At 48.9% G+C, this 26,543-nt stretch overlaps 1 protein-coding gene across 3 annotated transcripts in view; it reads left to right on the top strand.

The window, feature by feature from the left end:
* AJAP1 (adherens junctions associated protein 1) overlaps nucleotides 1–26,543 on the top strand; it is a 446,974-nt gene that overhangs the window by 343,928 nt on the left and 76,503 nt on the right. For all 3 annotated transcript variants that reach the window (XM_077250316.1, XM_077250315.1, XM_077250317.1), the window contains exon 4: nucleotides 25,612–25,854. In XM_077250316.1, coding sequence (XP_077106431.1) covers nucleotides 25,612–25,854 — 243 coding nt within the window. The remainder of the gene's footprint in view (nucleotides 1–25,611; nucleotides 25,855–26,543) is intronic.

Below are 26,543 nucleotides of genomic sequence, written 5' to 3' on the forward strand. Positions count from 1 at the left end.
AATGCTCCGTCAGTCTTTCAGTCCTTTATGCACAATATTTTCCGTGAATATCTGGATAAGTTTATGATTGTGTATTTGGATATTTTGGTGTTTTCTGATGACTGGGAGTCTCATGTTCTACAGGTCAGGAAGGTGTTTCAGGTTCTGCAGGCCAATTCTCTGTTTGTGAAGGGCTCAAAGTGTCTCTTCGGAGTCCAGAAGATTTCTTTTTTGGGGTACATTTTTTCTCCTTCTACTATTGAGATGGATCCCGTCAAGGTTCAGGCGATTTGTGACTGGACACAACCTACATCTGTTAAGAGCCTTCAGAAGTTCTTGGGGTTTGCTAATTTTTATCGTCGGTTCATTGCTAATTTTTCCAGTATTGTTAAACCTTTGACTGATTTGACTAAAAAGGGTGCTGATGTTGCTGATTGGTCTCCTGCGGCCGTGGAGGCCTTTCAGGAACTTAAGCGCCGGTTTTCTTCTGCTCCTGTGTTGTGTCAACCAGATGTTTCACTTCCTTTTCAGGTTGAGGTTGATGCTTCCGAGATTGGAGCGGGGGCGGTTTTGTCACAGAGAAGTTCTAATGGCTCGGTGATGAAGCCATGTGTATTCTTCTCTAGAAAATTCTCGCCCGCCGAGCGCAATTATGATGTGGGTAATCGGGAGCTTTTGGCCATGAAGTGGGCATTTGAGGAGTGGCGTCATTGGCTTGAGGGTGCTAAACATCGTGTGGTGGTCTTGACTGATCACAAGAATCTCATTTACCTTGAGTCTGCCAGGCGTTTGAATCCTAGACAGGCTCGTTGGTCGTTGTTTTTTTCTCGCTTCAATTTCGTGGTTTCATACCTGCCAGGTTCAAAGAATGTGAAGGCAGATGCTCTTTCCAGGAGTTTTGTGCCTGACTCTCCTGGAGACTCTGGGCCTACTGGTATCCTTAGGGATGGGGTAATATTGTCCGCCGTATCCCCAGACTTGCGACGTGCATTGCAGGAGTTTCAGGTGGATAAACCGGATCGTTGTCCACCAGAAAGACTGTTTGTTCCGGATGATTGGACCAGTAGAGTCATCTCCGAGGTCCATTCTTCTGTGTTGGCTGGTCATCCTGGAATATTTGGTACTAGAGACTTGGTGGCCAGGTCTTTTTGGTGGCCTTCCTTGTCTAGGGATGTGCGTACCTTTGTGCAGTCTTGTGAAGTGTGTGCTCGAGCTAAGCCTTGCTGTTCTCGGGCCAGTGGGTTGTTGTTATCCTTGCCCATCCCGAAGAGGCCTTGGACGCACATTTCCATGGATTTTATTTCTGATCTCCCGGTTTCACAGAAAATGTCCGTTATCTGGGTTGTGTGTGACCGCTTTTCTAAGATGGTTCATTTGGTGCCCTTGCCTAAGTTGCCTTCCTCCTCTGAGTTGGTCCCTTTATTTTTTCAGAACGTGGTTCGTTTGCATGGGATTCCGGAGAATATCGTTTCTGACAGGGGATCCCAGTTTGTGTCTAGATTTTGGCGGACGTTTTGTGCCAAGATGGGCATTGATTTGTCTTTCTCGTCTGCATTCCATCCTCAGACGAATGGCCAGACGGAGCGAACTAATCAGACCTTGGAAACTTATTTGAGGTGTTTTGTTTCTGCTGATCAAGATGACTGGGTTGCTTTTTTGCCACTGGCCGAATTTGCTCTTAATAATCGGGCTAGTTCGGCCACGTTGGTCTCTCCTTTTTTTTGTAATTCGGGGTTTCATCCTCGTTTTTCCTCTGGTCAGGTGGAGCCTTCGGATTGTCCTGGAGTGGACATGGTGGTGGACAGGCTACATCAGATTTGGAATCAGGTGGTGGACAATTTGAAGTTATCTCAGGAGAATACTCAGCAGTTTGCTAATCGCCGTCGCCGCGTGGGTCCCCAACTTCTTGTTGGGGATTTGGTGTGGTTGTCTTCTCGTTTTGTCCCTATGAAGGTCTCTTCTCCTAAGTTCAAGCCTCGGTTCATCGGTCCTTATAGGATCTCGGAGATTCTTAACCCTGTATCTTTTCGTTTGGATCTCCCAGCATCGTTTGCTATTCATAATGTGTTCCATCGGTCGTTGTTGCGGAGGTATGAGGTGCCCGTTGTTCCTTCGGTTGAGCCTCCTGCTCCGGTGCTGATGGAGGGAGAATTGGAGTATGTTGTTGAGAAGATCTTGGATTCTCGTGTTTCCAGACGCAAACTCCAGTATTTGGTTAAGTGGAAGGGTTATGGTCAGGAGGATAATTCCTGGGTGGTCGCCTCCGATGTTCATGCGACTGATTTGGTCCGCGCCTTCCATAGAGCTCACCCTGATCGCCCTGGGGGTTCTCGTGAGGGTTCGGTGACCCCTCCTCAAGGGGGGGGTACTGTTGTGGATTCTGTTTGTGGGCTCCCTCTGGTGGTTACTGCTGGTACTGGGTGACTTTGGTGGGTTGCGGCCTTTGGTTTCCACCTGTCCATCAGTGACTGGGTGTTTCCTATTTTACCTGGCCTTTCTGTCATTTCCCTTGCCGGCTATCAATGTATTCAGATGTGCTCTGTTTGGTTCCTGCCTACCTGCTCCCAGATCTTTCAGGATAAGCTAAGTGCTGATTTTCAGTTGTTTGGTTTTTTGTCCAGCTTGCTTATTATGTCTCTATGCTAGCTGGTAGCTCTAGTGGACTGAGGTTCTCCCCATGTGCCATGAGTTGGCACATGGGTTCTTGTAATCTCAGGATGGTTTTTTTGATTAGGGTTTTTTGCTGACCGCTCAGTCCCCTTTTGTATCGTTCTGCTTTCTAGTTTACAGCGGGCCTCAATTTGCTAAAACTATATATATCATCTCTATGTGTGTGCCTTCCTCTCATTTCACCGTCAATACATGTGGGGGGCAACTATATCTTTTGGGGTTCATTCCGCTGGAGGCAAGTGAGGTCTTTATTTTCTCTGCAGTGCTAGTTAGCTCTTAGGCTGGTGCGTGGCGTCTAGAACCAACGTAGGCACGCTCCCTGGCTATCTCTAGTTGCGTTTGTCAGGAGTAGGGCAGCGGTCAGCCCAGGTTCCATCACCCTAGAGCTCGTCCGTAATATATTTGTACTTTGCTTGTCCTGTGCCATCCCTAGCCATTGGGATTCATGACATGCTACTCTGTTAGATCCATGGTACAAGAGTACATTTTGCCAGATGCTTCCCCCCTGGAAAGGGATGCGTGCATTCTGGAGTATCAAAACACGCTTCTAGACAATCTTAAAAGTAGTTTTCCCCAAGACAGCAGAGAGGAACACAGTGTGCATCACAGTTCTAGACTTCCAACTCCAGAAACATCAAGGTGCCAACGCAAAAACAATAGCAGCAGCAGCAGTTTTAATGGCATAAGCAATTTCTGTGAGTCATTTCACACATTTTTTAGACCAACTCGTCCACTGGGAGAACAGAGTAAAAGTCTGACACGTTGTGATCGACTGGAGAGGATGGTGCAGGAGTATCTTGTGTTCTATATAAATGCCATCAGGGGCTTTGGATCTTTTTGCATTTTGGTCTTCAAAAATAGAAGAGTGGTCGGAGCTCGCCTTTCACACCTTGGAGGTTTTGTCATGCCCAGCAGTCAGCATTCTCTCAGAACGTGTCTTCAGAGCTGCTGGTGGTGTCTAGCTCCAAATAAGCTCATCTGGCTGTCCCCAGTCATGGAACTCCAATGACTTTTGCACCTCAGACTGGGTAGACTAGGTGATGTTGTCATTTTTAGTGTCATGCAATGGTCTCTCATTATTGCAGTCTGTGCCACTTTTGTCATGGCTTTTGTGCCTGCTGTTGCTACTGCCACTGATGTTACAAACAAATTTTTGAAATGTGGAGGCTCTAAGTTGGGTCTCCATCTGGTGGGTTGCCAGTGTAAGTAGGGCTCCCAGACAGGCAGGCCTGCACTTGCTTTCACTCAACTACCCGTGTTGCTATCCTTGCATTTTTATACCAATAGCACGCTATGAAACTGATGTTTGTGCAATCTGAGTGTGGCTGGGAAAACAAATAATTGGAGCTGTTGCATAAGGTATCAGGGATCCCAGCAAAGAAGGATAACACCGCTCCCTTAACAACCAGGTCCTCATTGAAACTTCAATTCATGCATGGCCCATGCCCGACTGCTGCTGTGCCTTTAGCAAATTTCTACTATGGGTCAATTTATGCCACTTTTCATGGTGTCAGCCCATAGTTTTTGCTGCTTGTAAAGCTTTTTGTCACCCTTTAAGGTGTTGTGTATACATTTGGTTTGGTGTTATGATCCGCTGGTAGGATCACCAAACTGACCTGATAGGTAAACCTGAATAGTAGGACAAGCTCCGGGAATGCGGAACTATACCGACCGCAATCCTGATCCTATCCACACACACTAAAGGCAGCCGTGGAGCGTTACCTAAAAACCTAGATGCCTCTTCACAGCCTGAGAAACTAGCTACCCCTAGAGAGAAAGCAAAGCCTCACTTGCCTCAGAGAAATAACCCCAAAGTTTAGACAGCCCCCCACAAATAATAACGGTGAGTTAAGGGGAAAATACAAACGTAGGAATGAAAAACAGGTTTAAGCAAATGAGGCCCGCTAACACTAAATCAAAAACTATCCACGTAGAAAGTACAAGAACCCCCACACCGACTCACGATGTGAGGGGCGCACTTCTGCTCCCCAGAGGTACCAGCAAGCAAAAAATCACATATAAGCAAGCTGGACTGAACACATCATATACTGAGAAACATATTCAAGGAAACAATGAGCAAAAAGAACTAGCAAGACTTAGCTTCTCAGAAATAGACAGGTCACCAGGAAAATCCAGGAGAGTTCAGAACCAGTACTGAATACAACGACAGCAGGCAACAAGTAAAGGTCCAGGTGGAGTTAAATAGGAACCAGCATAACAGGAAATGAGGCAGCTGAGCCCAGCTCCAGACCCGCAGTATCGCTAAAGGCGACCAGAGGGAACCCAGACGGAATTCACAACAGTTTGGCCTCCCATTTAATTTAATGGGGCTCGGATACGCTTGGCGAAATCCGGACGTTCGGCGAACATCTGGATGTTCGGCAAACCAAACCAAAACAAACCTTGAAAGGTTCGCTCATCTCTACTCATAATTAGTGTTGAGCATTCCGATACCGCAAGTATCGGGTATCGGCCGATATTTGCTGTATCGGAATTCCGATACCGAGATCCGATACTTTTGTGATATCGGGAATCGGTATCGGGATCGATATTAATGTGTAAAATAAAGAATAAAAAAAAAAAATATTGATATACTCACCTCTCTGACGCAGCCTGGACCTTACCGATGTAACCGCCAGCCTCCGTTCATAAGAATGAGCGCTTGAAAGTCCTTAGATGACGTCGCGGCCTGTGATTGGTCGCGGAGCGGTCACGTGACCGCAACGCGACCAATCACAAGCCGTGACGTCATCTAAGGACTTTCAAGCACTTGAAAGACCTTAGATGACGTCACGGCTTGTGATTGGTCGCATTGCGGTCACGTGACCGCTCCGCGACCAATCACAGGCCGCGACATCATCTATGGACTTTCAAGCGCTCATTCTTATGAACGGAGGCTGGCGGTTACAACCAGGGCGCGTCAGAGGGTGAGTATATCAATATTTTTTATTTTTATTCTTTATTTTACACATTAATATGGATCCCAGGGCCTGAAGGGGAGTTTCCTCTCCTTCAGACCCTGGGAACCATCAGGATACCTTCCGATACTTGGTGTCCCATTGACTTGTATTGGTATCGGGTATCGGTATCGGCGATATCCGATACTTTTTGGGTATTGGCCGATACTATCCGATACCGATACTTTCAAGTATCGGACGGTATCGCTCAACACTACTCATAATGGAGCATGCATTTTTGCTGCTGGACAGGGCTTTGCCCAGTACGAAGTTACATGACGTTTCCTGTGCTACTTTCCTGCTGCGATCTCCTCTTCTGCCCCATATTTATCAAAATATTTAAATTGTTTAAACTATTTTTTCAAATCAGTTTATTTCATTGGATCAACTTTCATAACTGACTAATATTGTTATTGGCATTTTATTACATTGAAAAGTCTTTCAGGAAGATGTCTTCCCATTTTCTTGCTTTAAGGCATTTGTCAAATACTATAAATAATGTATAGTACTGTGGAACTTATAGCCGCTTCATAATAACATAATAATATCAAAGGTAGGTATGAGAAAGAGACAGATTAGATTGGAAATAGATAGATAGATAGATAGATAGATAGATAGATAGATAGATAGATAATATGAGATATATAGATAAAAAATGTCAGTAGCACTCCAATAATAATGCAATTTACTGGACTTTATTGGTCCACTTTGTATGTCTTAGATCTTGTCATAATGATTATTTTTTCACAATAAATGGGTTGTCCACTACATGGACAACCTCTTCTCTTTCTCTATGTTTGGTACAGTTAACATAACAAAGCTTATACTCAACTCCCGTGCTGGTGTCCTTACGCCGGTGTTGGCACTCGCTCTCCCATTAGGTTGTTATGTCATGCCAGCCCTGCACCCTATCAGAGCTTTTCCCTGCCTTTAGATGTTTAAGTTATTAACAGGCAGCTCTAATTTCTTGTTGAATAGTTATACGTCCGAAAGAGGAGACCATAAATCTGGCGCTGATTGGGTGCAGGGTTTGCGTGACATAAGAACCTCATTCGAGCCATGGGAGATTGAGTGCCGACACCGTTTGAATAACAGCGGCATGGGTACTGAAAAGAAGCTTTTTTATTTTAACAGAGGCAAACATGGAAAATGAGAAGAGGTTTTCCAAGTAGTGAACAATCCCTTTAATGATGATTAATAAATAATTATGTATTTGATTGTTGCATATTTAAATATATGGTTTGTGCAATTGTCTAACTACTTGAGAACAGTTCACACTATGAGCCAAAACTTCACCACATGGACAAAGAAAGTCCAGTAATTTGCATTAGTTTTGGAGTACCAATTCAATTTTTATATATCTGATACTCAGGTCGGGTTATTGTCTGGGAAACTCTGCAGCCTCATTTACTTTTTGATATATGGCTGGTGCTGCTTTAATTTTTTCTCTTTTTTTCGCTTTTATTTCTATTTTCATAGATAGATAAATATATAGATAAACTTTACAAACACTAGTTTTTATCAACATTATCTATTTTAGAACTTAACAAAAAACACCATCATTTTAGTCCTACTAGTCACAGTTGAGTTACTGGACACAATTCAAGTAGAATTACTTTTACATTTCTATAAATCAACAGAATAGATCTCTTAAGGTACCTTCACACGAAGCGACGCTGCAGCGATAGCGACAACGATGTCGATCGCTGCAGCGTCGCTGTTTGGTCGCTGGAGAGCTGTCACACAGACCGCTCTCCAGCGATCAACTATGCCGAGGTCCCCTGGTAACCAGGGTAAACATCGGGTAACTAAGCGCAGGGCCGCGCTTAGTAACCCGATGTTTACCCTGGTTACCAGCGTAAAATCTAAAAAAAACAAACAGCACATACTTACATTCACGTCCCCCTGCGTCCACTTCCTGACTGACTGAGCGCCGTACAGTGAGAGCAGAGCGGTGACGTCACCGCTGTGCTGCTTTCACTTTCACTTTGCGGCGCTGAGTCAGAGGAGGAAGCAGACTGCAGGGGACGCAATGTGAGTATGTGCTGTTTGTTTTTTTTACATTTTACGCTAGTAACCAGGGTAAACATCGGGTAACTAAGCGCGGCCCTGCGCTTAGTAACCCGATGTTTACCCTGGTTACCAGTGTAAAATATCGCTGGTATCGTTGTTTTTGCTTTCAAACACAACGATACACAGCGATCGGACGACCAAATAAAGTTCTGGACTTTATTCAGCGACCAGCGACATCACAGCAGGATCCTGATCGCTGCTGCGTGTCAAACGAAACGATATCGCTAGCGAGGACGCTGCAACGTCACGGATTGCTAGCGATATCGTTATAATGTCGTTTCGTGTGAAGGTACCTTTAGACTCTGCCACAACAGGAAGCGCTGCTGTCCCAGAATGCCATAAAATATCTGAAGACCACTTTGAAATAAATGGTTTTACTGTGCAGCCAACATCTCTGGAGAAGGAAACTAGGAGATACAGTGTTTGTGATTGCTTCAAAAATGAACTTTTGTTTTTCCAGTTTCATGGCCAAGGGATAGTCATCTGCTCCTGCTGTTAGACATCTTCGAACTGCAGAATTGCTGAAAAGATCACATCCTTAGGTTATGAATCAATTTCTATTTCTTCAGGGAAACACTAATCTTTTTTAAATCTCCTAAAAATGTCTATATATAACCTGTGGTCCACACTATTGAACCAGTTACTGTAGTGTGAATCCAAAAATTACCAAAAAATCCCCCAAAATTTAATATTAAATTTTTTCCACTGGATGCTCTAAACATCCCAAAATGCATGCAGTCTGTCCAATTTTTTTTAGGGATATGTTCACTGCTTTCCTTAAAATTAAGACTACAAAGCAAAATCATATGTGTCATACATTACTCCGTGCTTTTACTTTTGTTCCCTTGTAAACAGAGTACTTGGATGCAACAGCAGAGACAATGAGGAGACCGTGGCACTTAACCAACACTATTTATTTGTCTAACACACAAAGAGAATCTATTTACAAGTATATACAATGGGGAAAATAAGTATTTGATCCCTTGCTGATTTTGTAAGTTTGCCCACTGACAAAGACATGAACAGTCTATAATTTTAAGGGTAGATTAATTTTAACATTGAGAGATAGAATATAAAACATCAAGTATTTGATTCCTCTGGAAAACAAGACTTAATACTTGGTGGCAAAACCCTTTTTGGCAATCACAGCAGTCAGACATTTTTTGTAGTTGATGATGAGGTTTGTGCACATGCCAGGAGGAATTTTGATCCACTCCTCTTTGCAGATCATCTCTTAATCATTAAGATTTTGAGGCTGTCACTTGGCAACTCTGAACTTCAATTAACCTACCCTTAAAATTATATACAGTGTGTCCGTAAAATCATGGTGCACTTTTGACCAGTCACTGGTGAGCAAAAAATAACAATAGAAATGTGAAATCTGCTCCAAACAAAAGAAAAACTCTCACAGTTTCATACCTATTAAGTATAGTTCGATGTGGGCTCCATTTGTTGCCCTACACACATCCAAACGAAAGTGAAGTTCTTGCCACACAAGGGTAAGGACTAGTGTTGAGCGATACTTTCCGATATCGGAAAGTATCGGTATCGGAAAGTATCGGCCGATACCGTCAAAATATCGGATCCAATCCGATACCGATACCCGATCCCAATGCAAGTCAATGGGACGAAAATATCGGAATTAAAATAAACCCTTTATAAACTTGTAGGTTCATTCTACATGAAGGAAAACAACTAAGAATAATGTAGGATGTATTGGGGGACGTGGCGGAGACATTAAAGGCACAGAGGTTTAGCCCAATGTAATAGAATAGCAGGATTTTGGGGTTTTTTTATGACGTTCGGCGGTAGAAAGATTTTGACTATGTTAATTTTTTTTTTATTTTGTCAGATATTGATGTTTCACTACTTCCACGCCCTTCACCTTCTTTTTTACTTCTCCCACACTTTCTTCTTCATTATCCTCATCATCAGCTTCTTTGACATCAACTTCTTCACCTTATTCATCTTCTTCTTCATCTTCTACCTATTATTTTTTTGGTTACATTGTTCATATTCTTTTTATTTTACTATTATCTTCATCATATTCTACTTCTTCATCATATTCTTATTTGTGACAGGCATTCCCGTAGTTGTTATCTATAAAAGTTTGAAGATTACACCTTCCGTTCTGCCTGTCACAAAAGAGTTACATTTGTCCGCGTTCAGTTTGGCCTGCAGCATCAGGCTTTATCCAGGGGCACCACGAGGAGGAACGGACTCACCCCCATACACTGCTTAGTCTTCTTCTGCTTATAATTTAGATAATATTTTTTGCTCTGATATTTAGTGTTATGCTTAATGTTCTTCTGCTCTTTGTTCTGCAGCCTCTTGTTCTTCTGCTTCTCGGTCTTCCAGGTCGTCGTCGTCTCCAGGGTCGTCGTCTCCGGGGTCGTCGTCATCGGGGTGGTCTTCAGGGTCGTCGTCTCCGGGGTCGTCGTCATCGGGGTGGTCTTCGGGGTCATCGTCTCCAGGGTCGTCGTCATCACGGTGGTTGTCGTCTCTGGTGTCGTCGTCATCTTAGGGGTGGTCTTCCGGGTCATCGTGTTTAGTCTCTTGAACTTGGAAATGTAGCAGAAGGTACAAGAAGGCTGAGAAAATGCCGAGAACCAGCTGATGGAACTGGAACTCGGATGGCTACCCGAAGGTCCAAGAGCCAATGGAACTACCGAGGACCAGCTGACGTTACTGGAACCCAGTTACTAAGCAGGAGGTACCCGTGCCTGAAAGCACTACCAAGGACCACCTGACGTTGGTGGAACTCGGATACCCAGAGGGAGGCACCTAAGCCAAAGGCTCTGCCTGGAACCAGCTGACGGTACTGGAACCAGGATGGGGAGCAGAAGGTACAAGAGCAAAAGACACTGCCGAGAACCAGCTGACGGTGCTGGAACCCGGATGGGTAGCCGAAGGTCCAAGAGCCAATGGAACTACCGAGGACCAGCTGACGTTACTGGAACCCGGTTACTAAGCAGGAGGTACCCGTGCCTGAAAGCACTACCAAGGACCACCTGACGTTGGTGGAACTCGGATACCCAGAGGGAGGCACCTAAGCCAAAGGCTCTGACCGGAACCAGCTGACGGTACTGGAACCAGGATGGGGAGCAGAAGGTACAAGAGCAAGTGTCTGCGTGGCTTTTGCAGGACACGATGCCGGCTGCACAGCAGGGGAACAGCTGGCGGTGCTGAACCCCACTGACACATTGGCTGGTGTTTTTCTCTGTGCAGCTAGCAGTACCGGGCCCCAACTGGCGGTGTTGGAGCCCGGGGACAGCAGGAGGAGGAGATGGAGCAGAGTGTAGGCCGAAGCCTGCACTGGCGGCAGCTTTTGGGTCTGTTGTGCCTGCGTGGCAGTTGCAGGACACGTTGCCGGCTGCACAGCAGGGGAACAGCTGGCGGTGCTGAACCCCACTGACACATTGGCGAGGTGTTTTTCTCTGTGCAGCTAGCAGTACCGGGCCCCAACTGGCGGTGTTGGAGCCCGGGCTCTGCAGGGGGAGCAGAGTGTAGGCCGAAGCCTAATCGAACCAATTTCAAAGGTAACCTTTAACCCCCCCTCAGGGGTTACAAAGTAGAAGAGCCACAGCTTATGCAGCAGTAGTGGTGCACAAGTCAAAGGTTGCTCTTTTAATTTGGCTCCTTGCACACGCTGAATGGAACACGTATAACATTTAGCCCTTTATACAGTCAAACTGTGTTGGAGGCGCGAGTTCCCTTTGTAATGAGACGCAGCACAGATGTCAAGAATCCCACCTTGGTGCTGGGTGCAGCCTCCTGAGCGTTGTTATTTGCTGTACAGGAGTCTGCGCTGTCGTGTTATCCCCTGGCCTAGCGCTGTTAGCGCTGCCCATGTTCTGGCATCATTTAATGTCGGCCGGTGCGGTTCGCGATGACCATGAATCCCAGCCCCGCAGTGTCTTAACATTGTTAAAACACTGCGGGGCTGGGATGCAGGGCCTGGCGCAGCACATATGTTCGCCTCTCACACTCGGGTCCTTACACTCGCTTCAGACTGTGTGGCGTCATCTGATCCCTTATCGCATGCCACGGCCATGAAGCCGCACAGTCCGCAGAAGGCGGAAGGAGATGAGGGACAGGCGAACTGATGCACTGATCATGCCCGTCAATCACACCCTCGCAGTCCCAAAAAATAAGACACCGAGGGGCGTTGTGTGGGTCAGGGCGGCCGCAGAGGCGCAGGCAGCCAAACAATGATGCCAGAAGACGGGCAGCGCTACCAAGGGGGTTGCAGCGTGTCATTACAAAGGAAAGTCACACCACCGGGACGGTTAAATGGTCACACAGAGGACACATTTTAGACGTGTTTTCCGTTCCACATGTGCGAGGAGAATACGTTTATGAGCCACCTTGCACACATGCAGCATTACCGCTGTACAAGGTGGCCTTTAAAACGTACAAACGCCTGGGGGAGGGGGGACAGGTTCCCTTCAATTTCAGTTCTGGTGTCTGCGTGGCTTTTGCAGGACACGATGCCGGCTGCACAGCAGGGGAACAGCTGGCGGTGCTGAACCCCACTGACACATTGGCTGGTGTTTTTCTCTGTGCAGCTAGCAGTACCGGGCCCCAACTGGCGGTGTTGGAGCCCGGGGTCAGCAGGAGGAGGAGATGGAGCAGAGTGTAGGCCGAAGCCTGCACTGGCGGCAGCTTTTGGGTCTGTTGTGCCTGCGTGGCAGTTGCAGGACACGTTGCCGGCTGCACAGCAGGGGAACAGCTGGCGGTGCTGAACCCCACTGACACATTGGCGAGGTGTTTTTCTCTGTGCAGCTAGCAGTACCGGGCCCCAACTGGCGGTGTTGGAGCCCGGGCTCTGCAGGGGGAGCAGAGTGTAGGCCGAAGCCTAATCGAACCAATTTCAAAGGTAACCTTTAACCCCCCCTCAGGGGTTACAAAGTAGAAGAGCCACAGCTTATGCAGCAGTAGTGGTGCACAAGTCAAAGGTTGCTCTTTTAATTTGGCTCCTTGCACACGCTGAATGGAACACGTATAACATTTAGCCCTTTATACAGTCAAACTGTGTTGGAGGCGCGAGTTCCCTTTGTAATGAGACGCAGCACAGATGTCAAGAATCCCACCTTGGTGCTGGGTGCAGCCTCCTGAGCGTTGTTATTTGCTGTACAGGAGTCTGCGCTGTCGTGTTATCCCCTGGCCTAGCGCTGTTAGCGCTGCCCATGTTCTGGCATCATTTAATGTCGGCCGGTGCGGTTCGCGATGACCATGAATCCCAGCCCTGCAGTGTCTTAACATTGTTAAAACACTGCGGGGCTGGGATGCAGGGCCTGGCGCAGCACATATGTTCGCCTCTCACACTCGGGTCCTTACACCCGCTTCAGACTGTGCGGCGTCATCTGATCCCTTATCGCATGCCACGGCCATGAAGCCGCACAGTCCGCAGAAGGCGGAAGGAGATGAGGGACAGGCGAACTGATGCACTGATCATGCCCGTCAATCACACCCTCGCAGTCCCAAAAAATAAGACACCGAGGGGCGTTGTGTGGGTCAGGGCGGCCGCAGAGGCGCAGGCAGCCAAACAATGATGCCAGAAGACGGGCAGCGCTACCAAGGGGGTTGCAGCGTGTCATTACAAAGGAAAGTCACACCACCGGGACGGTTAAATGGTCACACAGAGGACACATTTTAGACGTGTTTTCCGTTCCACATGTGCGAGGAGAATACGTTTATGAGCCACCTTGCACACATGCAGCATTACCGCTGTACAAGGTGGCCTTAAAAACGTACAAACGCCTGGGGGAGGGGGGACAGGTTCCCTTCAATTTCAGTTCTGGTGTCTGCGTGGCTTTTGCAGGACACGATGCCGGCTGCACAGCAGGGGAACAGCTGGCGGTGCTGAACCCCACTGACACATTGGCGAGGTGTTTTTCTCTGTGCAGCTAGCAGTACCGGGCCCCAACTGGCGGTGTTGGAGCCCGGGGTCAGCAGGAGGAGGAGAGGGAGCAGAGTGTAGGCCGAAGCCTGCACTGGCGGCAGCTTTGGGTCTGTTGTGCCTGCGTGGCTGTTGCAGGACACGTTGCCGGCTGCACAGCAGGGGAACAGCTGGCGGTGCTGAACCCCACTGACACATTGGCGAGGTGTTTTTCTCTGTGCAGCTAGCACATCTGGGCCCCAACTGGCGGTGTTAGAGCCCAGGGTCAGCAGGAGGAGCAGGGGGAGCGGAGTGTAGGCCGAAGCCTGCACTGGAGCAAGTTGAAAGGAAACCTTTAACCCCCCCCCCAGGCGTTTGTAGCTGGAAGAGCCATCGTGTACAGCACTAATGCTGGAAAAGGTAAACTTAGCTCTTTTAATTATGGTCCTTGCAGATGCTGAACCTAACACTTATGAAATGTGTCCCCTCACAGCGTTCAACCGTCCGGTAGGTGGAACTTTCCTTTGTCATGTGACGCAGCACAGCCGTCATTTTTACCCCCTTGTCGCCGTGCGCTGCCTCCTCAGTGTTGTTTGAATCTGTCCCGGAGCCTGCGCTGTTAGGTTACCCCTTGGCCATGCACACATTTTGCGCTGCCCGTCTTCTGACATCATTTGCTGTCAGGCTGGCTGCGCCTGTGCGGGTGCGCTGTTCGAGATTCAGCCTCGCGGTGTCGTCAAATGTAATCCCACCGCGGGCCTGGGATCCGTGTCCATGCGCAGTGCATATCCTCGCCTCTCACACCCCTCCCAACGGCTTCTTAAGACTGTGCGGTGTCACGGCCGTGGCATGCTATTAGGGATCAGCTGACACCGAACAGTCTTTAGAAGCCGTAGGGAGGGGAGTGAGAGGCGAGGATATGCACTGCGCATGGACACGGATCCCAGGCCCACGGTGGGATTACATTAGACGACACCGCGAGGCTGAATCTCGGACAGCGCACCCGCACAGGCGCAGCCAGCCTGACAGCAAATGATGTCAGAAGACGGGCAGCGCAAAATGTGTGCATGGCCAAGGGGTAACCTAACAGCGCAGGCTCCGGGACAGATTCAAACAACGCTGAGGAGGCGGCGCACGGCGACAAGGGGGTAAAAATGACGGCTGTGCTGCGTCACATGACAAAGGAAAGTTCCACCTACCGGACGGTTGAACACTGTGAGGGGACACATTTCATAAGTGTTAGGTTCAGCATCTGCAAGGAGCACCACGAAAAGAGGCACTTTTTCCCTTTGCATCATTACTGCTGCACAAGGTGGCTCCTTCAGTAACAAACGCCTGGGGGGGGGGGGACAGGTTCCCTTAAATTTAACTTGTTGTGCCTGCGTGGCGGTCGCAGTACACGTTGCCGTATACACAGCAGGGGAACAGCTGGCGGTGCTGAACCCCACTAACACATTGGCGAGGTGTTTGGCTCTGTGCGTACAGCACTTCTGGACGGCAACTGGCGGTGTTGGAGCCCAGGGGCAGGTGGAGGAGGAGGAGGTTGGAGGAGGTAGGAGGGATTGCCACGCACACAGCAGGGGAACAGCTGACGTTACTGAACCCCAATAACAGAGGAGGGACTGTTGACTGTGCGTACAGCACTTCTGGACGGCAACTGGCGGTGTTGGAGCCCAGGGGCAGGTGGAGGAGGAGGAGGTTGGAGGAGGTAGGAGGGATTGCCACACACACAGCAGGGGAACAGCTGACGTTACTGAACCCCAATAACAGAGGAGGGACTGTTGACTGTGCGTACAGCACTTCTGGACGGCAACTGGCGGTGTTGGAGCCCAGGGGCAGGTGGAGGAGGAGGAGGTTGGAGGAGGTAGGAGGGATTGCCACACACACAGCAGGGGAACAGCTGACGTTACTGAACCCCAATAACAGAGGAGGGACTGTTGACTGTGCGTACAGCACTTCTGGACGGCAACTGGCGGTGTTGGAGCCCAGGGGCAGGTGGAGGAGGAGGAGGTTGGAGGAGGTAGGAGGGATTGCCACACACACAGCAGGGGAACAGCTGACGTTACTGAACCCCAATAACAGAGGAGGGACTGTTGACTGTGCGTACAGCACTTCTGGACGGCAACTGGCGGTGTTGGAGCCCAGGGGCAGGTGGAGGAGGAGGAGGTTGGAGGAGGTAGGAGGGATTGCCACACACACAGCAGGGGAACAGCTGATGTTACTGAACCCCAATAACAGAGGAGGGACTGTTGACTGTGCGTACAGCACTTCTGGACGGCAACTGGCGGTGTTGGAGCCCAGGGGCAGGTGGAGGAGGAGGAGGTTGGAGGAGGTAGGAGGGATTGCCACACACACAGCAGGGGAACAGCTGACGTTACTGAACCCCAATAACAGAGGAGGGACTGTTGACTGTGCGTACAGCACTTCTGGACGGCAACTGGCGGTGTTGGAGCCCAGGGGCAGGTGGAGGAGGAGGAGGTTGGAGGAGGTAGGAGGGATTGCCACACACACAGCAGGGGAACAGCTGACGTTACTGAACCCCAATAACAGAGGAGGGACTGTTGACTGTGCGTACAGCACTTCTGGACGGCAACTGGCGGTGTTGGAGCCCAGGGGCAGGTGGAGGAGGAGGAGGTTGGAGGAGGTAGGAGGGATTGCCACACACACAGCAGGGGAACAGCTGACGTTACTGAACCCCAATAACAGAGGAGGGACTGTTGACTGTGCGTACAGCACTTCTGGACGGCAACTGGCGGTGTTGGAGCCCAGGGGCAGGTGGAGGAGGAGGAGGTTGGAGGAGGTAGGAGGGATTGCCACACACACAGCAGGGGAACAGCTGACGTTACTGAACCCCAATAACAGAGGAGGGACTGTTGACTGTGCGTACAGCACTTCTGGACGGCAACTGGCGGTGTTGGAGCCCAGGGGCAGGTGGAGGAGGAGGAGGTTGGAGGAGGTAGGAGGGATTGCCACACACACAGCAGGGGAACAGCTGACATTACTGAACCCCAATAACAGAGGAGGGACTGTTGACTGTGCGTACAGCACTTCTGGACGGCAACTGGCGGTGTTGGAGCCCAGGGGCAGGTGGAGGAGGAGGAGGTTGGAGGAGGTAGGAGGGATTGCCACACACACAGCAGGGGAACAGCTGACGTTACTGAACCCCAATAACAGAGGAGGGACTGTTGACTGTGCGTACAGCACTTCTGGACGGCAACTGGCGGTGTTGGAGCCCAGGGGCAGGTGGAGGAGGAGGAGGTTGGAGGAGGTAGGAGGGATTGCCACACACACAGCAGGGGAACAGCTGACGTTACTGAACCCCAATAACAGAGGAGGGACTGTTGACTGTGCGTACAGCACTTCTGGACGGCAACTGGCGGTGTTGGAGCCCAGGGGCAGGTGGAGGAGGAGGAGGTTGGAGGAGGTAGGAGGGATTGCCACACACACAGCAGGGGAACAGCTGACGTTACTGAACCCCAATAACAGAGGAGGGACTGTTGACTGTGCGTACAGCACTTCTGGACGGCAACTGGCGGTGTTGGAGCCCAGGGGCAGGTGGAGGAGGAGGAGGTTGGAGGAGGTAGGAGGGATTGCCACACACACAGCAGGGGAACAGCTGACGTTACTGAACCCCAATAACAGAGGAGGGACTGTTGACTGTGCGTACAGCACTTCTGGACGGCAACTGGCGGTGTTGGAGCCCAGGGGCAGGTGGAGGAGGAGGAGGTTGGAGGAGGTAGGAGGGATTGCCACACACACAGCAGGGGAACAGCTGACGTTACTGAACCCCAATAACAGAGGAGGGACTGTTGACTGTGCGTACAGCACTTCTGGACGGCAACTGGCGGTGTTGGAGCCCAGGGGCAGGTGGAGGAGGAGGAGGTTGGAGGAGGTAGGAGGGATTGCCACACACACAGCAGGGGAACAGCTGACGTTACTGAACCCCAATAACAGAGGAGGGACTGTTGACTGTGCGTACAGCACTTCTGGACGGCAACTGGCGGTGTTGGAGCCCAGGGGCAGGTGGAGGAGGAGGAGGTTGGAGGAGGTAGGAGGGATTGCCACACACACAGCAGGGGAACAGCTGACGTTACTGAACCCCAATAACAGAGGAGGGACTGTTGACTGTGCGTACAGCACTTCTGGATGGCAACTGGCGGTGTTGGAGCCCAGGGACAGGTGGAAAAGCAGAGGAACACAATGTAGGCCGAAGCCTGAGAAAGTCGAAAGGGAACCTTTAACCCCCCCCCAAGGCGTTTGTAGCTGAAAGAGCCAGCTTGTGCAGCACAAAAGATGCAAAAGGAAAAGGTGGCTCTTTTCATCATGCTCCTTGCAAACACAGAACTAAACACTTATAAAATGTGTCCCCTGCAACCGTAAAACCGTCCCGGAGGTGGGACTTTCCTTCGTAATGTGACGCAGCACAGCCGTCATTCCTACCCCCCCGGCGCCGCGCACCGGCTCCTCAGCGTTGGTTTATTCCGTCCCGGAGCCTGCGCTGTTATGTTATCCCGTGGCCAGGCACACTTAGCGCTGCCCGTCTTCTGGCATCATTTGGTGTCAGGATGGCTGCGCCTGTGCGGCCGCGCTGGCAGAGAGCCCGCCTCGCAGTGTCTTCTGATTTAATCCCACTGGGGGCCTGGGATCCATGGACATGCGCAGTGCATATCCTCGCCTCTCACTCCCCTCCCTACGGCTTCTTAAGACTGTGCGGTGTCACGGCCGTGGCATGCTATTAGGGACCAGCTGACACCGAACAGTCTGAAGAAGCCATAGGGAAATGAGTGAGAAGTGGAGGTTCAGATATGCACTGCGCATGTCCATGGATCCCAGGCCCCCAGTGGGATTAAATCAGAAGACACTGCGAGGCGGGCTCTCTGCCAGCGCGGCCGCACAGGCGCAGCCATCCTGACACCAAATGATGCCAGAAGACGGGCAGCGCTAAGTGTGCCTGGCCACGGGATAACATAACAGCGCAGGCTCCGGGACGGAATAAAACAATGCTGAGGAGCCGGTGCGCGGCGCCGTGGGGGTAGGAATGACGGCTGTGCTGCGTCACATTACGAAGGAAAGTCCCACCTCCGGGACGGTTTTACGGTATCAGTGGACACATTTTATAAGTGTTAAGTTCTGCGTGTGCAAGGAGCTAAACAAAAATAGCTACCTTTTCCTTGTGCAGCATTACTGCTGCACAAGGTGGCTCTTTCAGTAACAAACGCCTTGGGGGGGGGGACAGATTCCCTTACATTTCAGTTGTTGTGTCAGCGTGGCGGTCGCATGACACATTGCCGGCTACACAGCTGGGGATCAGCTGACGTTACTGAAACCCAATAACACTGGGTCGTATGTTTTGACTGTGCATACGGCACTTCTGAGCCTCAACTGGCGGTGTTGGAGCACAGGAATTTAAGTTCAGGTGGTAGAAAGATGAACACAACAGGAGACCTGGATAACGTATACAGTGACCTAATTATTTAATCAGGAGGAGGAGTGGCAAATTCCTGCGAGATCCAGGCCTTGTTCATTTTCAGGAAAGTAAGCCGGTCAACGTTATCGGAGGATAGTCGCATGCGACGGTCAGTTAGTACACCACCTGCAGCACTAAAGACACGTTCCGATAATACACTGGCCGCAGGGCAAGACAGCACCTCCAATGCATACTGGCTTAGCTCTGGCCATGTATCCAGCTTTGAGACCCAAAACTTGAAAGGGGAAGAGCCGTCTGGGAGTACAGCAAGAGGGCAAGACATGTAGTCTGTCACCATCTGACGGAACCGTTGCCTCCTGCTGACTGGAGCCGTCTGTGATGGTGTAGACTTTTGTGGGGGGCACAGAAAACTGTGCCACAGTTGGGCCATACTGGTCTTGCCTTGGGCAGAGGCACTGCTTCTGCTCCCTCTTTGTGCAGAGCCTCCTCCACTGCCTGGACGCACTGAGCTGCTTTGTAATGCACTAGCAGCACTTCTCTCAGTTGGAATGGAGAAGATGATGGAATTGACCAGTGTGTCTTGGTACTCCCGCATTTTTCGCTCCCGGTTCAACGGTGTGATGAGGCTTTCTACGTTGTCCCGGTAGCGAGGATCGAGGAGGGTGAACACCCAATAATCAGACATGTTGAGAATGTGGGCGATGCGGCGGTCGTTTCTCAGGCACTGCAGCATGTAATCCACCATGTGCTGCAGACTGCCAACTGCCCAAGAAACGCTGTCCCCTGCTGGAGGCGTGATCTCTGCCCGCTCGTCATCACCCCACCCTCGCTGTACACACTGAGTACTGGACAATTCGGTAACTCCCTCCTCTGGACGGACGTCTTCCTCCTCCATTGACTCCTCCTCATCCTCCTCACAAACTGTCCCCTGCCTACGCGTTTGTGAGGAACCACGTGGCGCTGACTGTCCAGAAGATGATGGAAATGGTGAATCCTCATCCTCCACCTCTTCCACAACATCATCCCTTAGCGCTTGCAGTGATTTTTCAAGCAGGCAGATAAGGGGGACAGTCATGCTGACTAGTGCATCATCTGCACTCGCCATCCGCGTGGAATAATCAAAGGGACGCAAAACCTGGCAGACGTCATTCATAGTGGCCCACTCTGTGGTTGTGAAGTCTGTACGGCGCTGACTGCGACTTTTTTGCGCCTGAAGCAGCTGGTACTCCATTACAGCTTGCTGCTGCTCACACAACCGCTCCAACATATGTAACGTGGAATTCCACCTGGTAGGTAGGTCACATATGATGCGATGTTCCGGCAGGCGGTGTCGGCGCTGCAGAGCCGCAATGCGCGCTTTTGCCGTGCTGGAACGCCGCAAGTGAGCACACTCTAGGCGGACCTTGTGCAGCAGTGCATCAAGATCCGGATAGTCCCTCAAAAAGCTCTGCACGACCAAATTGAGCACATGTGCCAGACATGGGATGTGAGTGAGGTTGCCGAGGCCCAGAGCTGCCACCAGATTTCGGCCATTATCACACACTACCATGCCTGGCTGGAGATTCGCTGGCACAAACCACACATCGCTCTCCTGCTTGATGGCATTCCAGAGCTCCTGCGCTGTGTGGCTACGATTCCCCCAAAAAATTAATTTCAACACGGCCTGTTGACGTTTGGCCACGGCTGTGCTCATGTCGGTCGTAACAGGTACACGTTCATCACGGGTCCATGTGGAGGTGGACTGTGACGGCTCCTGCAGCGATGATTCTGAGGAACTGGTGTAAGAGGAGGAGTCAATGCGTACAGAATGGATTCCTGCAATCCTTGGAGTGGGCAGGACACGTCCTGCGCCACTCGCACGGTCTGTACCTGGCTCAACGACATTAACCCAATGGGCAGTGAGGGAAAGGTATCGCCCCTGTCCATGTTGACTGGTCCACGCATCGGTGGTGAGGTGGACCTTGCTACTGACGGCGTTCAGAAGCGCGTGTTTTATGTGTCCCTCCACATGCTTGTGCAGGGCAGGGATGGCTTGCCTGCTGAAGTAAAAGCGGCTGGGCACATTGTACTGTGGGACTGCCAATGACATCAAGTCACGGAAGCTGTCAGTCTCCACCAGCCTGAATGACAGCATTTCCAGTGACAGCAGTTTGGCAATGCCTGCAGTCAGAGCCTGTGCTCGTGGGTGGTTTGACGAGAAAGGCCGCCTTTTCTCCCATGCCTGTACTACCGATGGCTGTAGACTGGGCTGGGAGTGTGTGGATGACTGGGAAAGTGGTGCTGCGGGTGGAATTACAGCGGGTCTCTGGACAACAGGGCCAGAGGTTCTTCCACGGCGATTCTGGGAGGAAGCCGAACCAGCTGCGTGTGAGCTAGAGGAAGAGGCAACACGAGCTGAAGAGGTGGTAGCTGCCGCTGTTGGTTGGCCTACCTCTTCAGTGTGTTTTTCTAACTCCGCCGGGTGCCTGTTGCGCACATGTTTCCACATGTTGGAGGTATTGAGGTTGCTGACATTTCGACCTCTTTTGACTTTTTGATGACACACGTTGCATCTGACATAGCAAATGTCATCTGCAACTGTGTCAAAAAAGGACCAGGCACTGCAAGTCTTGGGAGCGCCCTTTTTGGCTTTTGGAAGAGACATGCTCCTAACGGGTGCCAAAGCGGAGGCTGCAGGATCCGCGGTCTTCCCCCTCCCTCTCCCTCTTTGGGCCGTACGGGGAATCTCTTCCTCAGAGCTGCTCCCACCACCTTCCTGTCCCTCACGCCAAGATGGGTCGAGGACCTCATCATCTACACTACCCTCTGCCCCCAACTGCTCCTCCTGGGTAGTCTCAGCAGCAGAGCACGCACCAGTAAGTGGCACCTGAGTGTCATCATCAGCTGATGCGGCCTGCGATGTGGTGACCGGAGCCACTGGCCCACCCGCCTCTTCAGAGGAAGACAGAAAAAGCTGTTGGGCATCACTGCACCCTGCCTCTTCTTCCATTTCTCCAATGCTGCTTGGCTGGCCCCCTGTTTCCAAGCCAAGAGATTCAGAGAACAGAAGTAGAGACGGCTCCTGTCCTGGGCTCTCTGTCTGCCTGGGCAATTTGGCAGGTGGTGAAGAGACAGATGGCTGCTCTCCAGTGCTCTGTGTCTGAGAGGATGTGGCACTAATGGAAGTTGATGCATTAGCTGCCATCCATCCGACAACAGCTTCAATTTGGTCTTGACGCAGCAGCGGTGTACGACGCTCTGACACAAAGCTGCGCATGAACGACTGTTGCCTGGTGAAAGTGGGTGCTGATGAGTCACCGGTGCCCGCAGCAGGCACAGAATCCCCACGTCCCCTCCCTGCTCCGCGCCCACGCCCACGCCCACGTGCCTTACTCACTGCCTTCTTCATCTTGGTTGACTGATAAAGATAAGCAGAAAAGTACTAACGGATTTGTGTGCTTATTCCTGAGCAACTCCTCCTAACAGGTATAAGAAACACTAATTTTCTAAAGTGTGGACTAGACTTTAATATGAGCTAATGTGGCCTACAGAAATGTAAAGTGGTGTAACTGGTGTGTTTGGTGAACTTTATTATTTATTTCTTTTTTGGGGGCTGAACTGACAACAGATAGAGCTGCAGTCACACAGAGACTGTGCAGACAGACGTAAACGGCGCTGCAAGGCCCAAAAACCCTCCTCTACTTTATCCTATGTAGTGTTTTTCCACAAATTAGCTGGAGACGGGTGGAAAGACACTAATAGGATTTTTTTAAATTAATTAGCAGCAGACTACACTACTTGAAAAAAAATTAAAATTGATTTGGCGGTATGACGCAGTGAACAACCCTGAGCTGGAGACAACCAGGCTACGGCTGCTCACAGACTACAGGGCGAGCTGCAGTCACACGGAGACCGTGCAGACAGCCGTAAACGGCGCTGCAAGGCCCAAAAACCCTCCTCTACTTTATCCTATGTAGTGTTTTTCCACAAATTAGCTGGAGACGGGTGGAAAGACACTAATAGGATTTTTTTAAATTAATTAGCAGCAGACTACACTAGTTGAAAAAAAATTAAAATTGATTTGGCGGTATGACGCAGTGAACAACCCTGAGCTGGAGACAACCAGGCTACGGCTGCTCACAGACTACAGGGCGAGCTGCAGTCACACGGAGACCGTGCAGACAGCCGTAAACGGCGCTGCAAGGCCCAAAAACCCTCCTCTACTTTATCCTATGTAGTGTTTTTCCACAAATTAGCTGGAGACGGGTGGAAAGACACTAATAGGATTTTTTTGAATAAATTAGCAGCAGACTACACTACTTGAAAAAAAAAAAAAAAAAGAACAGTATGAGGCAATGAACCACCCTCCCTGAACTGAATACAACCAGCTATGGATGGCCTATGTGGCTGCACTCAGACTAGAGAGTGGGCTGCACTCACACACACACACACACACAGACCTTGCAGATCGCTGTGAAAACAGCGCTACAAGGCAAAAGCAAGGTGAATAGTAGGTGAACACAGCGGTTGCTAAATTAGCCTTTGGAAAGCACAAAGAAGCAAATCGCTATCTCTAAACTGTCCCTCAGTCAGCAAACAGCGTCCTGTCACTAACTGAATTCACAGCAGAGTGATCGCAAAATGGCGCCAGCGACTTTTAAACTGCATCATGACATCATTTCAGCAGCCAATCACAGCCTTGCCAGTAGTTTCATGCCCTCCATGCTAAACAGGATGTGCCCACACTTGGAATCATTCTCATTGGCTGAATTTCGGAATTTTGAATCTGGGAACTTCCGATTCCGGTATCCGATACGCGGCAAGTATCGGAATCCCGGTATCGGAATTCCGATACCGCAAGTATCGGCCGATACCCGATACTTGCGGTATCGGAATGCTCAACACTAGTAAGGACGCCTGGTGTAACAGAGTGAATTACATCTGTGATTCTCTGTTTTAAATTCAATGTACACATGTTGCTTCACATAACCCCAAAAGTAAAAGTCTAAGGGCCTCAGATCCGGGGATCGTGATGGCCATGGCTTGACAGAACCCCTGCCTATTCACTGCCTGGGGAATGTTCTATCCAGAAACTCATGAACAAAGGTGGTGTAGTGTGGAGGAGCGCCATTGTGTTGAAAGATGACACCTTCTGGAAATTGTGGCACTGCATACAGTTCCAACCTGTCAAAATACGTGTTTGCCATCAAAGACTGCTCTGCAAAAAAAATGGTCCTATCACGGGGCTTCGCCACCAAACTGCCAGTTTCCTTCAACTGCTTATCCCTATTCCTATATGGTGGCGCTTCATTATAAACGTGTCAATATTCACATAACACCTTGGTCATGGATTCGAATTTAGCGAACAGAACACACTGAACTTTCCTCTGTACCATCCACATCTCGACTGGCATGGAAAACCACATAGCTGGCATAATCTTGTGGTTGCATGATGTCATTGACCCGGCAGTGTATTAATCAGAGTTCAGTTTATCAGGGGTTAATCTGACTGGGGGCTCAGCAACATCTTAAATGAGTTTGTGTTGTTTGATTGGTTCTTGTTATCTCTCCTCATGAACAGGTCTGATATGATTGGGCCAGAGAAAGGGTGCCAAAATGTAAACCAGAAATACATCCTGTGACTGGTCAAAAGTGCACCATGACCTTACAGACACACTGTATATGTATACTATACAGCTCTAGCAAAAATTTAGAGACCACCACATCAAAACCTTGTTATGGACCACCCTGTCTCCAGACTCAAACCCCATTGAAAACCTCTGGAATGTAATCAAGAGGATGATGGATAGTCACAAGCCATCAAACAAAGAAGAGCTGCTTACCTTTTTGCCCCAGAAGCAGTGTGAAAGACTGGTGGAAAGCATGCCAAGATGCCTGAAAGCTGTGATTAAAAATCATGGTTATTCCACAAAATATTGATTCTTGAACTTTTCCTGAGTTAAAACATTAGTATTGTTGTTTCTAAATGATCATGAACTTGTTTTCTTTGCATTAATTGAGGTCTGAAAGCACTGTTTTGTTTTAAATTTTGACCATTTCTCCTTTTCAGAAAAAAAATACAAAATGTATTGCTTGGAAATTCGGAAACATGTTGTCAGAAGTTTATAGAATAAAAGAACAATTTACATTTTATTCAAAAATATACCTATAAAGAGAAAAATCAGACAAAGTGAAAATTTTGCAGTGGTTTCTTAATTTTTGCCAGAGCTGTATATATAGAAAAAAAAAGAAGAAAAAGAGCAGCACAAAAATATAATCATAGGGCGCAAAGCTTCCCAGGTATGCACCAACCCTTAATAAATATATAAAAAATGGAAGCAGCACACCAAAATAGGATCAAATCACGTACAGTTTAATTGCCCATCTGGCAATGTTTCAGTCCAATAAAATGTGAACCTTGACCGAATTCATTTTAGCCTCACAAGTGAAAAAGATGCATACTGAAATCACCATAGACCACTCAAATTCGGCATCTTCTGGTTATGGGCCTGCGTGATGCATCACTGCCCCCATTATTGTATGGCTACTTAACTGCAACAACATTATAGATGAAATTTTAGCTACTATGTATGCCTGAAAATAGAATCATTATTAATTACTATGTTCTTTGCCTTCTTCTGTAGCTGTGCACAAAGTGGAAATGCCAGGAGGAACAGCCACCAGCGGAAAATTACTCAACAAGAAGAGAGCTGCCAAAACCTGACAGACTTCACCCCAGCTCGCGTGCCCAGCAACATGGATATATTCACCGCATACAATGAAACTCTGCAATGTTCCCATGAATGTGTAAGGACTCCCGTACCTGTCTACACAGATGAGGTGTTACACCAGACCGGAGCGTATAAAACAACATTCAATGGCAATAGGTGAGAGACAAACTGTTCACTGATTGAAAACAGAAATTTCCATCTTTGCTCATTTTAAATCAATGCCAGGATGTTGTATCATGTTCTATTTTATTGTATGTGTATTATGATTTGTGTTCAGTGTTGTGTCCCCATATAGACCCAGGCAGGCCACTTTGATGTTTAGGGCATTGGTGTAAATCACTGCACTCTCAAAGATTTTTTTTTACACTTTTTTACATACTTAAAATAGAACTCAAATTCTCTGTTGGTTAATTTCTTAATATATTTTTTATTGGGATTGGAACTTTGTTTTTGTGATATAGAGCTTCAAATATCCTGCACTCACAGTCTTATATTAAAAAAGTCTACTTTCAGCCAACACTAGAGGGAGCTCACTGCAGACTGTTTTGACATTTTACTAAAACAGTACACAATAAAGTCTTTAGCTCCCCCTAGTGATGACTGCAGAATATTATTATTTAGCCATGTCAGTCCGTAGGATTTAGCTCTGTATGAGCGCCGTATGAGAAAAAAAATGCTGTTTAAAAAAAAGATAATAATAATTGAAATTTTAAAGGTTTAAATTAATTATTATTATTATTATTACTGTTACTATTATTATTTTTATTATTATTATATCATAGCAATTTAATAATTGGTAAATGTGATTGGATTTTTTAAAACAAGAAAACAAGTAAATAAAATAG

This window comes from Ranitomeya variabilis, chromosome 4 (assembly GCF_051348905.1).
Source record: "Ranitomeya variabilis isolate aRanVar5 chromosome 4, aRanVar5.hap1, whole genome shotgun sequence".
In the NCBI taxonomy this organism is placed as follows: Eukaryota; Metazoa; Chordata; class Amphibia; order Anura; family Dendrobatidae; genus Ranitomeya; species Ranitomeya variabilis.